This window comes from Prinia subflava, chromosome 2 (assembly GCF_021018805.1).
Source record: "Prinia subflava isolate CZ2003 ecotype Zambia chromosome 2, Cam_Psub_1.2, whole genome shotgun sequence".
Classification (NCBI taxonomy): domain Eukaryota; kingdom Metazoa; phylum Chordata; class Aves; order Passeriformes; family Cisticolidae; genus Prinia; species Prinia subflava.
The window spans coordinates 88,666,870-88,683,712 of record NC_086248.1 but is presented as its reverse complement, the minus strand read 5'-3'; the positions used below and the strand labels follow the sequence as shown (position 1 = coordinate 88,683,712).

General features: G+C 36.2%; 1 protein-coding gene across 4 annotated transcripts in view; it reads right to left on the bottom strand.

Moving 5' to 3' along the window:
- The window catches only part of SDCCAG8 (SHH signaling and ciliogenesis regulator SDCCAG8), a 105,967-nt gene that overhangs the window by 26,178 nt on the left and 62,946 nt on the right, over positions 1 to 16,843 (bottom strand). For all 4 annotated transcript variants that reach the window (XM_063390942.1, XM_063390944.1, XM_063390943.1 and 1 more), the window contains exon 16: positions 13,074 to 13,205. In XM_063390942.1, coding sequence (XP_063247012.1) covers positions 13,074 to 13,205 — 132 coding nt within the window. The remainder of the gene's footprint in view (positions 1 to 13,073; positions 13,206 to 16,843) is intronic.

Sequence of the window (16,843 nt, the reverse complement as noted above, 5' to 3'; positions counted from 1 at the left end):
GGGGGAAAAATAGATAAAGTTTCTCAAAAAACTATGTTGGTAAATGTACATGTTCCATCAGATGTGTGTTATAAAAACTAGATGACCAAGACATAGGTATTATTTTAAAATATCAGCTCAGACATTATTAGGACTTTAGGGAATTATCACAGTATATTTACCATAAAAGCAGTTGTTCTAAGACTTAGTAGATGGATGTTTACTGCAATACTTTGGTGACCTCAGAGAAGTCAATACTGGTTTTTCTCAGAGGGTGAGGAGCCTTTACATTTGATGGAGTCCTTGTAGAACTGGGCTTCCATTAAAAAATAATGGAGCCCTTCTTCATTTAAACTAACGCATGAGGGTACCAGTCCTGGTGCAGTAGGGGTGTTATCAGCTCCTGGATTAGTTACAGGAGTAACTATCAACATTCAGTCTCACAGATTATAATACCATTATTTATGTTCATATTATAAAACAAAACTAAAGATAGTATTTTGAAATCTTTGAATATTTCAATTTATTGTCTATAGAGAAATTCTTACATTTCTGTTAATATGCTGTCTTCATCCTTGCCACAGACTATTGATTTTTACACATATTTACATGAAAACTACAATGTGAGCTTTTTGTGTCACAGTACCTTTCTTAATGTTTCTTTCCATAGAGTTTAAAAACAGTTTTCTGTAAATACAGAAGCAGCTAGTGACTAAACATTCTTTTTTCCCCTTTCTTTACCTTGGTACAGAACACTGAAATCAGTATTTCAGTAGTACTGAATTCCATAAAGTGCTTTTCCCCAAAGGAAATTATGCTCATAAAATTTAGATCAATTTTATATTGAGATAATTTCATTGTCCACTACCATTAAGTTCATCATCTGCTTCTTTCTTGATCAACAAGAGCATCTCCTAGGTTAGGACAAGAATGGCTTTGTTCACCTTTGTCTAAGGCAATACAGATTTGGAAGCACAAGCCTTCAAGAACTAACTTCCCCAGAACATGTAACCATCCCAAATACACATCAAGGCTAACCTAGAAACTGCTTCCATGATTCTCCTACAACAGACTTACAAGCAGTTACCAGTCATAATCCTTCTCTGAGACGGACCACATAGAACACAGTGACAAAGAGAAAGGAAAATATGTCCAAGAAGTAGTGGTCAAAGCCCTTCTCCTACTAGAGGTGTCATAGGACTTCTAACATTCAGGAGAATACAGGATTTTTTTCAAAAGGGTTTTGCCTGAAAGACTCAAATATTGTAGGTTGCACTGCACTCATTTTATCTGAGTCAAGCAGATGTCACTTGGATCTTCTCTTCCAGGAAACCTGGGATTTCAAACACAATCCTTGGATAACTGACCATCAATCCATTTTAGAACAAACTCAGTGAAGGTATCTGTACTCAGCTTCAATATGTATTTTTCCATGTCAATCACAACTGCAAAGAGTAAGAGGTGTAGTAACTGTTGCCTCATTGTGATCGTTATGATGCCCTTTTATTTTCAGAGACAGTGCCACACATGAAAATGAAGGATTTAATTTCCAAGTTGTATTACCTCACATAATTATCTACTCCTTACAAAATGAGCAAAGAACTATGCCTTGGTTAGAGAGTTCAACAGGGCACTATCACAAATAATTGCCTGCTATGATTACCCTTTCTGACATGAAGTTTGGACTTCAAGTCCTAATTCAGGGGCTTCTACTTTTGTTATTCACTGCCTATTCCTCTGCACCCAGCAATGTCAAGAGGTCAACAATTAAATTAATTCAGAATACACCATGAACGTAAGAGTGACCCTGTATTATATCTTCATTTTTTCTCTTTGATCATCCCTTTATTTGACTGCATTTCAGTAAATTATCCATGTAGTTTTTATTTTGACAGCTCTCTTTACAGCAGTAAAACAAAATGTGTGCATTGCAAATGGCAAAGATTCAAATTTCAGCTATGTTTATCCAAAATAGCACTGAACTGCTTCTGTACTTATGCTATACTGCCTACAGCCTTACGGAAGGGGAGACAGATGGGATGAATTTAGCAGGGAAACAGCTGTGGCTTGAAGAAGAGACAAGCAAAAGTTTTGCTATCAGGCTTCATTATGTATCAAGGTACCAGTAAAATGTGTATCCGTAAGGCAGCCAAAAAAGTGTTTTTCATTTGACTAGTGATAATTACCTTTTCTCAACAGCTGACAATGTTCTAAGCACCATTAAATAGGTATAATAATTAAGCAATAAGATAAGACAGGCAGTGCCTTGCTGGGGATTATTGCTCGCCTCGGGTGTGTTGCGAGGCACAAGGCTGAAGGGTGAGTGACTTCAGCCACCCGAGAAATGTAATAATCCCTCAGAAATGCACTGCCTGGAGTGTCTTCTTGCTATTAAAAATGGAAATTTAAAAAGGACAAAATGCTAGACACATTTCCTGTGGATTTTATTGACATGGGTTAACATTACAGGTAGTCGATTACAGAAACTCCATTTCTGCCCAGTCTGTGAGAGTCCTTTCCCAAGGACACATATGCCTCTGCTCAGCTTGTTTGTGCATTTTATTCATAAAACTTATTTGAGAAGCACAAGTATTTGCATCATCTAACACATGCGTGACAAGGCACAAGAGATTGTAACAGCCTTCACAATGGTAAAAGTTAAAGTGCTTTTAAGTCGTGTGCTCCCAAACATTTATTCTGTGCAATTGTCTATGCTTGATATCAATTTACAGACAAATTTTTTTTAGTTCTGAAATTGTGTGTATACATATATACATATGTATTTTTTAATATATGTATAAAAGGTCAGCCAACACCACTGATCAAAGCATTAGGGAAAAAAGCCAAACAAAACCACCCCGAAAACCCCCCAAAATCTTTTTTGACTACATGCAAGTCACATAGCTAAAACTATGGCTATATCCCTGGTAGTGTGGGAAGTGCTAGTGTAGCGCTCAAAAATTGCACCGCTTTACATAAGTCGAGAAAAGTTTACTGTCATTTCAGCCGTGCCATTGAGACAGCATTTTGAAACTGGAGGCCTAAAACTATTTAGCAACCTTGACTTGAATCAAATCAGAATTCTAAAGACAATTCAGGATCAGACCCCAATTAATGAGATATATCTGGGACAAGGATCATCTTCCATCTGTAGAACTAAAGGTGGAATCTGAGTCTCTGAGATTGAAAATAACTTTAAGAAAGTTAAAAATGTCCTTTCCCCTTTCTTCCCCTCCATACATAGCTTTACAGTTCACAAAGAACAAGTTAAACAAACACAGAATAATCTTATTATCATATTCCATTTCCTTCATATTTTCCATCATCACTACTTTATTCCAGGACCAAACTGAGAAGCCCTGCTGAGAAGCACACACAACAGTGCCTGGAGTACCCCAGAAATACAGATAATAAGTAGGTCTTATACTGTCCTTCCTTAGACACACTTCCATAATCTCTGTTTCACTAAAACTTTTGCTAGCAGCAGTTGAGGGATAACTCATTTAAAAACACATTTCTAGAAACTAACCCAGTGCCTGTTATTATTTGACTACTAGCAATTAGCACTATCATAAGGATTAATAAACACAGTTTTGTTAAAGCATTTAATTTCTTTTAGGATGGCAATTTTTTTAGAGAGCACTCAAACTGATGATGAATATGACTGGAGCTCTGGGAGTTTAAGTTAAACAAGAAATAGGCAAAATAAAGTTCTCTCTGTGTTTCAGCTGACAAAAACACTGGGAGAAATTGGTCCCTGGTCTCATAATGGATAAACTAAACATTTTGTGAAAGATGGAAACAAACAGCATGATAAGAAAATATCCCACCTTCAAGTGCAACACTGGCATGGAACTAGTGGCACAAGACACATCAAGGCTAAACAGATTTAAGAACCAAAAGCTAAAGAGATTTAAGAACAGGTTAGATTTATATATGGAAAATGAGAGTATCCACAGTTAGATCAACCTCCAGAGGAACAGTATTGGATGCTGCAGAAGCAATCAAAACACTGAAGTTATTGGGAAAAAGCAGTCTTCCAATAACCTTGCAAAAATCCATCACTTATGATATTAAAACATAAATTATCATTAGTTTGTGTCTCTTTCTCTTACAATAACCTTGAAAGCAGTCAGGTGCATAGATTTTGTTACAGAGCTGGTAAATTTTCATGACACACTTGCAAAGCTCTTTAAATGTTACTCATCTGTCTTCATTTTCAGTTCCCCACTATATGGGAACGGAGGGTTTTAAATAAACCCTTTGTCTGAAAATCTCACAATCATACACAGTGATCAAAACTGGAAGGAAATCTGTTACTGCTTAAAAGAATTTGGCAAATGGGTTAATAGTTAAATTTTACTGTAATTGTAAGTTCACTGAATGCTTAAAAGGAAGATACCAATTACAGTCAAATATCCCAGCTAAGTATTTGCTGCTGAACTACTGCATAGTGGTAGTCTCACAGTGGCTATTTGAAAAGGCTTAGGGTGGGGCTTTTTATTTGGTTGGGTTTTTTTGTAAATTTTTCTGACACACCACAAGGATATCACAGAAATACAATACAGAAAATGAACTTTAAAAATGCAGATGGAAAACAATATCGAAGAAAGAAAAAAAGGTGAGTGTAACAGTCAGGGACTTGAACAATTTAATTTTTAGATGGTCTAAAAAATCAAAACATGTTAAAGATTGTTAAATGTTTTAGGAGGAAAAATGGATAGTTAGGCTTGTCCTCCAGAGCTTATACTTCACTGGAAAGGCTATTCTCCTTTTGGAAAGAAACCTTTACTCTATAGTTTTGGGTACATGAACAAAACAGATAAGCTTTTTGGTGCTTTTTCTTGCCATTGAACAGCTATGTTTTTATGCACAAGACAGCAAAGGAGCACACTGACCCAGCTTGCACACACCTTATTTCACATCTCTGGGGAAAGTGGTGAGGAAGACTGGTCCATAAGTACCACCTTGGACCAGAGGTGCTACTACCAGGCACGGAAAGTGAAGTGTTTCAAAGAAGATACGGTGGTGGTGAAGGGATAAATTGGTGGATCAACACAATCATGTATCACCACCAGAAGCAACCCCTATTCAAAATTAAAACTCTTGCAGGTATGTAGCAAATGTAGGAGAATAAAATTGGGTTCCCCTGGAAAACAATGGGTGCACTTCTGTCCAACTCTGCACATCTTTGTCAGTGTCAGTTATGATCTGCATAGCAACAAGAATTTCTGGATCTTGCCGAATCCAGGAGTCTGGGCTGAGCTGTCAAAGACATCACCTTTATCCACCTCCATTTTAGAGGAATCAAGAATGCTTCGTTAATGCTAAATTAACATTTAAATTTGAAAACCAACAACTGTGCTGACAACAGAAAGTAACAAGAACAGCCTGGAACCTTATGTTGTGCTGTTTTATATCACACATATTTCAGGGCTTTTTACATTCCTGGTAGACAAGAACACAAGCTTACTATTAGTGAGCTGTAGGCTTTGACTCAGTTCACAATGGCATGAATATGAACTATCCCTCTTTCTGTTTTGGAGAAGGCAGAATTCATTAAAGTAGTAGGGCAGAAGATACTCTCAGAAGTGGACAATTACCAGATTCTTAGCAGAGGGGGTGTAAGTCAGAGAATAGATAGCTGTTGAACACAGGAATAAGCAAACCTGGCTATTTTCCCACCTAGCTTTTCTTAAAACTTTACAACCAACAAACTTTCCCAGATATCATCTTCCAGTTCCTCCAACAATAAAATTGTGGTGGCCAGCAGTCTTGATGTGCAAAGTGAACACAGACACTGTGACTTCCTCTCTACAACTTCTTCCTCATATTGACTGTATTGCTATGGAATTAAATCAAGTGCAGCATTAACTAATCCTTAAAGAAGGTAATTCAGATAATTATCAGCCCATTAACATAACCTCAAATGCAAAAAAAGGCTGCAACAAATTCAGAAATTAAAGGAATATATAAGGACATGAAGAGGTAATTGGAGCATGAGAAACTGAAATGTAAGCTAGATCAAGCAGATTTGGTCACATGAACCCTAAGCTCTTTGAGAGCTCATTTTTTGATAAAGGAAATGCAATAAATCTTACCAACATTACCTTTAGCAAAACATTAAATATCAAGCTCATCAGCAATTGTTAACTAAGTTGTTGACAAGTAGCTGACTAAAACAAAGAGCACAGCCAACAGGAACAATTGAAAGGGAAGAAGAATTCTCAGAGAATTTCTTCATATTTAAACAGATTTTTGAATATTTTGAATTATGACTCAGCACAAAACAAGGAGGAGTAGGCTGATAAATTTAAGAGATGTTATCAGCTTCGAGAAAGTCTGGGATACTGCACAGAAAGAAATAGATGACTCAGAAGATTGAAACAGCAGACATGAGATGAAAGTCTTACACTATATAATCAATGCATTCTCAGTTCATAGCAAAAATCTCTGCTGGAAACTTGAATTTACTTGGGAGAAAGGGGTAATGGACGCAATTCTTAGTGCAGCTGCCAAAAAAGACAAACGTGATTGTAGGATTCATTAGTCAAGGAATTTATACAAATGTATTCAAAAGTCCCCATCCAAGACCCAAGACAGTTTTGACTGCCCATACTTAAAAAAATTTCAACAATCAGAACACCAAGCTGATGAAGAGCTTATTGCAAAAAGAACAAAGGAAGAAGGACATTCTTTTGAAGAACTACTTGTCCAAATCTTGGCTCAAAGACAAGTAGTTACAAACCAAACAGAAACGAATCCAGACCAAAAATAAGAAGGATCCCAATGAAAAGATCAGTAGAAACAGTTGTCCAAATTGGAACAGCGAGGCCTATAGAGGAGCTCAATAAAGTCCAGAAGAAATATATGTGTGTATAAACTATATATATAGGTACATGTATTTTAGATACACACACTTGGAAACAGATGAACACGGTACTCTGTGACCTAGAATACATCTCACAGAACATTATTAAGTTCCCTAAATATCTCTCCAGGAATTGGGTACGATATTCCCCTCTGCTTCTTATTTGCTTCTTAAGGCTGAGAAATTATTTGCACACAATTTTGCAGTGTTTTATGAAAATCTTGTATTTCACTCTTTGTATACTTCTTCAATTTTTCAAACAACTAAGAAAATTTTTGCTTTGTGTATCTACTGTTTGGGTAGTTGGGGAATAAATCTTTAAAAGCAATGTTTGGGGTCTTACAAACTTATATAATTTATTAACTATTTTGAATGGGAATATTATACCTATAAAAGCATAAAATATAGATACATTTATACCTCACTATATATAGACATCTATTTAAACTGCGAAAGGGAATAATAGTTAAAAAGATATATAGTAAACAGACAAATGGTGAACAGCAGAAGAATAGGGAGGGAGAGATTCTGGACACCCAATTTCTATTCCAGAGAATTTGAACTCTGAGCAAACACCCTAGAATTAAACAAATACACATTCAGACTCTGACAGGATTTGCAACTTATATATGTGTGTATGTGTCTTATCCATTAATTATTTCCTAATAGCAGTTCTCTGGAGTATACATTTCTCAATCTAAAATATGAGTCTATAAAATAGTAATAAAAAAATTAAGTAATAGTGGCAATCCCAAGGTCTGGTCAGAGCCAAGAGTTTTATCTGTCTGCATCACAGTGCTGACACACGGTGACCACAAAGTTTTTTACAAACTCCTTCCATGAAGGGCTGCACAAACAATTATGTATCTCCAATTGCTACAAGCCATCACCTTACAGCAAAACCACGCCAAAAATATGTGGACATGAGTAAAAATGCTCAGGAAAAAGTGCAGCATCCTGTTTTTTAGACGTTGAGACATTGTGAGTATCTTTAATATAAAAGGTTCTATGGACACTATGTATGTTAACATCTATTTTCAATTTAAAAATTAATGCATTTTAAACTAAAAAGCCACAGTATAGTGCATTTTTAATCTATGATTGCATTGCAAAACAGATGATTGGTCTAATAAAATATAGGAACAATTACCTCACTGTCACTTAAAAAAAAATACTAATCTATCAGTAGAATAAGGAAGACAATGCATTTAACTGAGAATGAACTGGACTGGAAAAAAGAAACATCTTTCAGGAAATGACATAACCTAAGTTTTTCTGTCATTATTTTTTGCAAACACACATACAGTACAAAAAAGTACTAGAGTTTTAGGGAGAAAATGTAAAATTTCAAATGCAACTTGATTGCTCCAGTTACCAAAAAATAATTTTAATTAGTTGTTCTACTAAAAATTTGCCAAGAAATCCAAAATCTCTATTCAGCAGTGTAATAGTGACAGCAAAACTGTTATTGCGATTTTACATAGCAGATATTTGAAAATGCTGGTGTATTATCTCTAGGTATGTCTCAATTCTCATAGATATGTGTTCTCTCAAGCATACATGATCTTGCATACACTATTAGTTAGTAACAAAATAAAACAAATACATTTAATGGTGGAAAAAAGCCTTTAAAATCCTTGTCAAACTGAGTATCAAGTGGTCTGTTAAAAGATCCATTTTAGCTACCCTTCCAGATAAGCTTATCCATAAGAATCATTCATTTTGCCATAGGTAGAAAACAAATATAATTTGTCACATGTTGTGCTATACAGACATTTCTGCACAGTTGCTGCACTACACGAGAATGTCTGAAGGGGAAGACACCCCAGGTAGTTGGCTGCAGACACATCTCAGCAACATGGCACGTAGCTACAATTTGACACATAGAGTCTTTATAAATCCAATGTCTATGAAGTCAAACAAATCTCCTTCTTATTTATAGTAACAGGCGAGAGCAGATCTCTGCCGTCTTGTTACACAGATGGTTGTAACATTTTTATAGTTAACTTACAACCACTGATGCCTAAGGAATAGACACACATCTGCCCCAAACTGCCAGTCCTGTAGGCTCTTCTTTTTAACTTTAGCTAGCAAAAATACAGTCGAAATACATCTAACAGTGTCACTTCCAAAAAGCTACCACAACAAAAAGCCCCCCACAAATTTGCATAAAATGTATTATTATTGTTAATGTTATACCGATTGGACATTGATCTCACACACATTATGGCAAAAATTACAGTAATATCAACTGTAACCACAAAATCTGAGAGAAAATTCACAGCCCTAAATTCCATATGCTGAACTTCAGAAAAACGTTTGGAAAGAAACTCATTAGAAGCTTCTAAATTTATGTTTTATTAAAAAGATTTTGAGAGAGTTTATATTTCATATAAACTACTGTCCAAATGCTTTTTTTTCCCTTTAACTGCTTGATAAAAAGTAAAGACATGCCTGGCTCATCTTGAAAAAAGGAAAGAAATTGCCTAGGATTTTCTTCTCCTGCTTGAAGATACTGTTCCATGTTTGCTGTATTTCCAAATGTCACCTGGGTTTTCAACAGGAAATATACACAGAAAAAAGCTAAATTATACAAATAAATGCTTCCCATTTTAGACACTAGCTGTGCACAGAAGCAATCCTCTTAACAGCTGACTTACAATCAAATGCTTGCTTTACGTGAAGAACAGATGCAGAAAAGCAAAGCCATAATTGAACCTTTTAACTATAAGAGTTGTTAAATAAGTTCAGGGAAAGCTTAAACAGCCAGATGAAATCCTGACCCATGGCAGCTTGGGCAAATAATACTTATTCATGAATATGTTCAAACAATAATAGATCAAGGCAGGTTCTTGTCTTTTTCCTCTTACTCTTGAATTGGAAAAGAGCTTGTGAGAAAGTGTATCTGCATTTACAGAACTGGTCTAACTACAGAGGTGAAAATGCATACCTGGGAATTCCCTTCAAAAACAGATTAAGGAAAGAATGAACCAACTTTATGCATGCAGTTATTCAACTCGTTTGGCTTTGAATTTTCCTTCATCTGGAATTTATTCAAACTATGTAGAGTGGAACACCAAAAAAACCCACCCCAAAATATAGAAACCTTTTAGTTTTGCTGCATATTCTTTTTATTCTTGGCTAGTTTCAACCTTTCCAGCTGCCTTATAAGAAATTCTGTACTTTCTGCTATCAGCTAATTTCTACTATGAACACAAATCTGCAGAATGGGTATTTGAAGAATTTCACAATAATTTGCTTTGAGGTTGAAATTTTACGAAAATGGACTCTGCTACATAACAGACAAGAACTTATTTCTGCAAGATTCATATCCATGAAGTTACATATGATGACCAACTCCACTTGCACTCTTAACATGTCACCTTAGTCCTGCAAACTGTACATCTTTCAATTCAAGTTTGCCTCAGTAGCATGTGACAATTGTACCATTTAAGATGGACATCTCCTTTTAATGCCATACTACACTTCACTGAGTAAAAACACACTGAAAGAGCTGGATATTTCCATTACACTGAAAAGGCTGAATCTGTATACTGTTTAATGACTGCAACCTCAAGTAATCTCTTTCTTAGAAATTTGCTTATTTAATTTTGGACTATATTCATTTGCAGCACATATTCATGCAGAGATAGGAACGGCACTAAAACACTCATGCTGTTCACTTTCAGGAGTGTAACTATTATGATTGCCAAAACACTTTTGCTCCAGAAGAAGTTCTGACTGATCAATTAGGTACTGCTTCTTCCACAAAACTGCTGTATCAGTTACATCATACTGTCCCTGGATAAAACAAGTATGGACAGAGATTTCTTCTCAAACAAATATCACAATACTTCATTATTAAAATGAAAATGTTCGGTTCCAGGTTTAGCCAAAATCATTTTAATACAAGAAATTTTCTGAAGATCCAGAATAACAGCAGCTAGAGAATTAGGTCAGAATGCACTTGTGGAACTTGTTGGAAAAAGACCACTGCTGTTTGTAGCTGCATACAAAAGAGAAACAAATGTGTTAAGAAGTAACCATCACCAACAGTATGTTGCTGTGATTATTAGTATGGAAGTGATGGATAAAAATCTGAGGCAAAATACATTACTATTATTTGTTCTGCTTTTACTAAATAGTATAATCAGATCTCTATTTTGAAAATCAGAAGAGAAAGATTACTATTTTTATTTAGAGGAAATCCTTCAACAGAAATATACAGAACTGAGAGATTTATTTGTTGGAGTAGCTATTCCTTCTGCTTTTCTTCACCTAGATTTGTAAACTTCATGACCAATTTACAGCATTTGGGAATTCACCCTGAAAGTCTACTACAGTTTTCATATGGAAATTAAAATTAGATTACACTGATTTTTTAAAGCAGTTTAGAGTATCAGTCTTATTAGTTAGATTTTAAATTAATAGAGTGCAAGATGATAATTAAAAATATGTTAAAAGAGCCATCTCTTAAAATGCTGGTAAAGTATACTGTTCATGTTTAGAACACCTGATAATCTCTGCCATATTTACATATTCTAAAATATTAAATAAGACAAATGTTATTACTGCCCTGTTTTCTCTGTTGTTTGCAAAACAGCAGCAGAAGGTAAGGCATTGCCTGCAGCATGACCACTCTGCTTTCAAACCACTTTTGTGTTCTGGATTAATGCTTGCAGTCTTTTCTAGTGTATAATCATTGCTGCTGCAGCAGAGAATGACCAACATTTTCCAGCAGATCGACTTTATTTATAAAAATAGATAGAGGAAAGTTTACCCTAAAAACTTGCAAAGCACTTTTAAATTCTACTAGATACTCATAATTCTACATAAGAGCAGCTAGGAGGAAAAGGAGGGGGGAGAATTTTTTTTCTCCTGAAAGTAACCTTGAATCCTCAGTCCTACATTTGGTAAAAATCCACCACAACTAAAGAAATCAAAAGGAAGGTGAGATAAATGGGAGGATTGTGTGGTTACACAGATTAGGGGCGCAGTTGCAGCATTTTGAATTTCTTTGTTCTCTCAGCTATAAATGATGATGACAATCCAAGGTTACAGAAAAACAGGATGAGGTACAGACAGAAATCTGAAAGAGAAGAGGAAAAAAGTGGTTCTGGATGACTGAAATGAACACATGAAGTGCTTGCAAGAAAGAAGATTATAGGCAGAGAGTAAAGAGATGGCAGCAAAAAGAATTAAAATCAATATTTTAAAGCAATGAGCATACAGGACTAGTAGTTTTAATATATGCAAGCTCTGCACCTCTCAGGTAGTCCATACTAAAAAAAACAAAGAGAATTTTTCCCAGTAAGGGCTGTCTAGTCCAAATAAAGTTAAACTGCATTTTGCCTTTGACTACTGACAAGAGGGAGCCCGGATGACTGGATTTGCAGAGTTGCTTCTCAGTCTCCTCTCTACTTCATCCTCTACCTCCACAAGCAAGTCAGAACTCCCTCCAGTGCCTGTTACACTCAATGCGGAGTGGAAAACAGAAGAGGAAAGCATAGATGAACTTTCTGGAACCAAAAGGAAAAGACTCCACAGTGATCTTTGAGGAAGTCTAATCCATATCACAGCACAAGCCATTATCAGTCTGGATACTCTGGCCAGAACAGTCAATTGATATTGGTGGAAATATTTCATACTAGTCTTGCTGCAGCTGCTCCCAGCTCATCCTGAGGAAGTCACTGCTTCTCTGAAAGGCTAGTGGTGCCTGGAAATTGTCAGCATTTCTCCGGTTACTACGATTTTCAGTAAGATTTGACTGTTTATACAAGTTAAATGATGGTAAACCCTCAAAATACAACTATTACATGGCATAATGGAACCCACATCTGTACTCTAAATTCACATCACTGAACAACCTCCTCCCTCCTTCCTCCCCAGCTCCCCCCTCCCTTTTTTTTTTTAATATGGTAAGACTATTCATACAAGTTAGAGCAGAGAACAGCCGAAGCAGCCCACACACATATGCACTAGGTTTAAATTCTTTGGAAGACTATGTTGTTCAAGCTTTCCTTTTATTTATCCAAAATGACACAAGCAAAAGACGTTAAAAAAAAAAAAGAACTTGACAGAATGGTTGGTGAGGGGAAAGGAGTGGTCATTTCATAAGGAAAGAATATTACTTTCACACAACCTCGTGTCATTTTTATGTTTACACAACACGACTGGTACAGTTGAGCATATCACATACTGACAGATTAACAGGACCTCCTACCTTGACTTCATTCTCTCATGCATTCTCCCATGCTGGATACATTGTTGGTCCAATTCATCATTCCGTTTCTGCATCTTCTCCAATCTGCTGTGGAGATACTCTTTTTCCTGACTAAGCTGGTTGACTTCAGATCTACAGAAGTAAAACAATGCGATGATGGATGTTGTCAGATTTCATCCTGCAGTGTGCCATCAAAATGTGGCTTCAGCATTTATAAAATTTCATACAGCTATATGTAATGCATAAACACGCTATTACTAGAACTTACAGAAACAAAATGCTGTTTCAGATAATCTTAAAACAAAAGAATACGATACTGGTGGGTATCTTTTAAATATGCCACTAGCAATCTCTCAGTTATAGGTTGGCTACGCTAATTTCAGCCTAATTTAAACAGGCATGCCATTTGGCATTATGCACTGATGTTACATAAGATCAATAAATGTAAATTCATACTTGTTAATCAAGAATTTGGCTAACATTTTGAGAACACATTTCAACTTCTTTATTGGAAAAAGCTAACATTTAGTTTTTAAAAAAAGCTACTAAAACCTTGTTCAACCTTTGCTCCGCTTTATAGGTTGAACTCTCAACAGTTCACAGGTTCAACTCTCAATAGTGGTAATGTTTTAGAAACTTCAGTAACTTCCTATGTCTAAAATAACATTGCACAGATTAAAAAAAAATCAAAAACAAACCCCACATTAACCCCTCCCTCATAAAAACCACCCAAACCCAACCAAAAACCCAAAGCCTCACTAAGAGGAAAATTAACAAAACTTTAAGAAACAAGGGACAAATCATACAGGCACATACTAATCTACATAAAACTCAGCACAGCCTTTAAGAATATCAGTCACTTCTAAGCAATTCTTATTCTTCACGGGTGAGCAGAGACACCAGATCCATGAATGACCTGGGACTGCTACTTGCTACATCTCTAACCATCAGCCCATGGAGAAAACAGGCATGAGCTGTTTCTTAATATCAGGAAAAGACCTCAGATTAACTTGTGATAAAATATACATTATGCACTTGTACAATTTTAACTCTTTGGAAAAGGTTAATGAGAACATGTCAGAGTCTGCTATACCATCAGAAAGTACGAATCAAAAGCAAGCAATTTTGCTTTATGGCATCTGCCACTCCATATCTCAGGGTTAAAAAGCTTCAGATATATCTTTAAATCATAAACTTAAATATGCTGCAATTACAGCAAAAAGATACTTTACCTTCCTGGCTGTTATAGAATGTAACAACAACTGACATTCTGAAAAATACAACAAAGTGCAGGAAAGAAGGAATACTCCTCTTTCAAAAACATGCTGTTACATTGACAAGTCAAATCTAGAAATGACAACATGATCTTTTCATGTTTAAATAGAGAACAATGCATGGTATCATCTGTGAATCTAAAAGAATTTAGCAAGGGAAACTTTGGACCAAGTCTGTATGTAATTGAATTTAGATTGAGAGTTACAGCTCTATTAAGAAAGATCACACACAAATACATCACAATTGTGCTGATAGATTTGTACATCAAACTTCAGTGCACAGGAGTCTCCTGGATGGGTACGTAATAGTGGGCAGGATGCTACACGAAGGTAGCAGAAACTGAATTTTTCCACTGATCATTTTACAGAAATACTAGTAACTTAAATGTCAGCATTAACAAAGCCTTGCCAGCTGGACCAACTGTTATCACACAATGTGAATGCAGTCTGTACTTGATACTGATGCTGTAAGACAGACAACCAGCAGATAAAAGCAAAGGCTCACTGCAGAGCAGCTCAAAGAGACCTGACACAGGACTAAATTCAATTCTGCATTCCTTTTTTGTTAGCAAAATTCAGCAACAGCATTTGCCACGTAGTAATACTGTAAATTATCACATTTGTAGGGTTTCCCAACTGGGAGATCCTGTTTCTTTTTCTGTATTTATATGTCACTGTCTCATTCATGGGAACAGCAGAAGCAACTTTCAAGGTGATAAATGCCTCAAAGTTTTACGAGGACTTATTTATCTCCATCACAGCTGAAAGTGCCTAAAGACTTTCTGGAAAGATCAAATAATTCAAATCAAGCAAAACCAAAACACTACTGAAAATTACAATTAATGAAACAAAAGTAAGTAATGAATTAATCAAAAACATGAGTATCACAATCTCCAATCTCTAAAATAGAGCTCTAAATGGCTGATGCTTTGAAGCATGTTACGAGTGTTTGTCTTCTCCTAAAACATTTTTTGTAATTACAGAAAAAAATCTAATTATGATATCATTTACGCAATGTCCTTTCCATGTAACGATGTAAGAGTCTGACCACCAAGACTCAAGTGTTTAATGACAATGAAGTTTTGAAGGACAGAATGGTTAGGTCCATGTTAAAAGGTTCATGTGTGTTGGCATTAAAGAGAGAACACCAGTCAGTACAATACTGTATAACAAGCATCTTCCATCATCACTTTTCAATGATTCCCTCTGCATCTTTAAACACACCTTCCATCCACCTCAGTTTCCAAAGACTAAGATAAGACAGCTAATTCTATGTGATATTTAAGTAACTTCACACACTGTTGATTTAAAAAAATACCCCCAAACCACCGTAATTGTAATAAGCCTGATAACTCTACTGAATGCTATAGCACATTTATACTGGAGCAGGAATTCCACCCAGCCAGAGGCAGGACCAGTCCTGTGTAAATGCTTCTGAACAATTCTGCTCCCAAAGTATCTCAGCTGTAAAAGAGAGTGGGGTTAAGTGTCAAAGCACACACTGCTGAACTTCAGAGATAGTTCACTCATCATGCCGGGGACAGAGGCAAATCAGAGAAATCTATGCACAAATCACTGTGTCTGATGGATCCTGCACAACTGAAGGGCACAGCATGCATGTGCTGATGTTGCTCCACCAGAGCTACTCTGGGTCCAGCAGTCTGAGCAATAAGCTGTTCTGGACTCAGCAGAAACCGAAGCATGCAGGCATTTGGAGTGCTGCCACCAGAGCTGAACTCAGCGGGAAGGGGCACTTCTGCAGACTCAGGCTGGCCCCACAAGTCAGACAGTCATGGACCTGTGTGTGCTTCTGAGATCTGATACACTCAAATGACCTGTATGAAATCACTGCTATTTTGAAATTGCACAGAGCAAAGCTACAACATCACATGAAAATGTAAAATGTATGCTTGTAATTGGATGCATACTAGATTTTGCCAAATCTCATTTACTTGTCTCTATATCTAAAGTAATTGATGGAGGCAGCAGCAACAACAGTAACTAAAACCCCTCCATAGTTCTGGATCCATTTAATTATCTCAACTTCTACTTAAAAATCACTTTATGGTTTTATCTACCATCTTTGCTGGAAGAGTCTTGGAAAAAATCCCAAAGAGGTTAGCCTCCAAAACACTTAAACACTAAAGGCAAAAAAATGGGGAAATGTTAAATTATCACAATTCACAGTCAATCTTAGAATATCTTTAGGGTGAGCTGATTTTTGAACACTGAGATGGCAATGCTCCCTTCACTCCTCTGAACTAGGTTTTGCATTTCAGTGCTTTTTAAACACTGCCTTTTCCTGCTCCTAAAACCAATTGTTTACTTGCACAGAAATTAAATACACGCTCTAAAATATTTTCTGCTGATGCAGTATTGTTGCATCTAATTTTAATGACTGAACCTTCAGGCAGACTGTTCCCCATCTTCATACAGCTACCTTCAACAAACATTTCACTCCTGATATTGAGTGCAACGACTGCAGTCAACCAAACA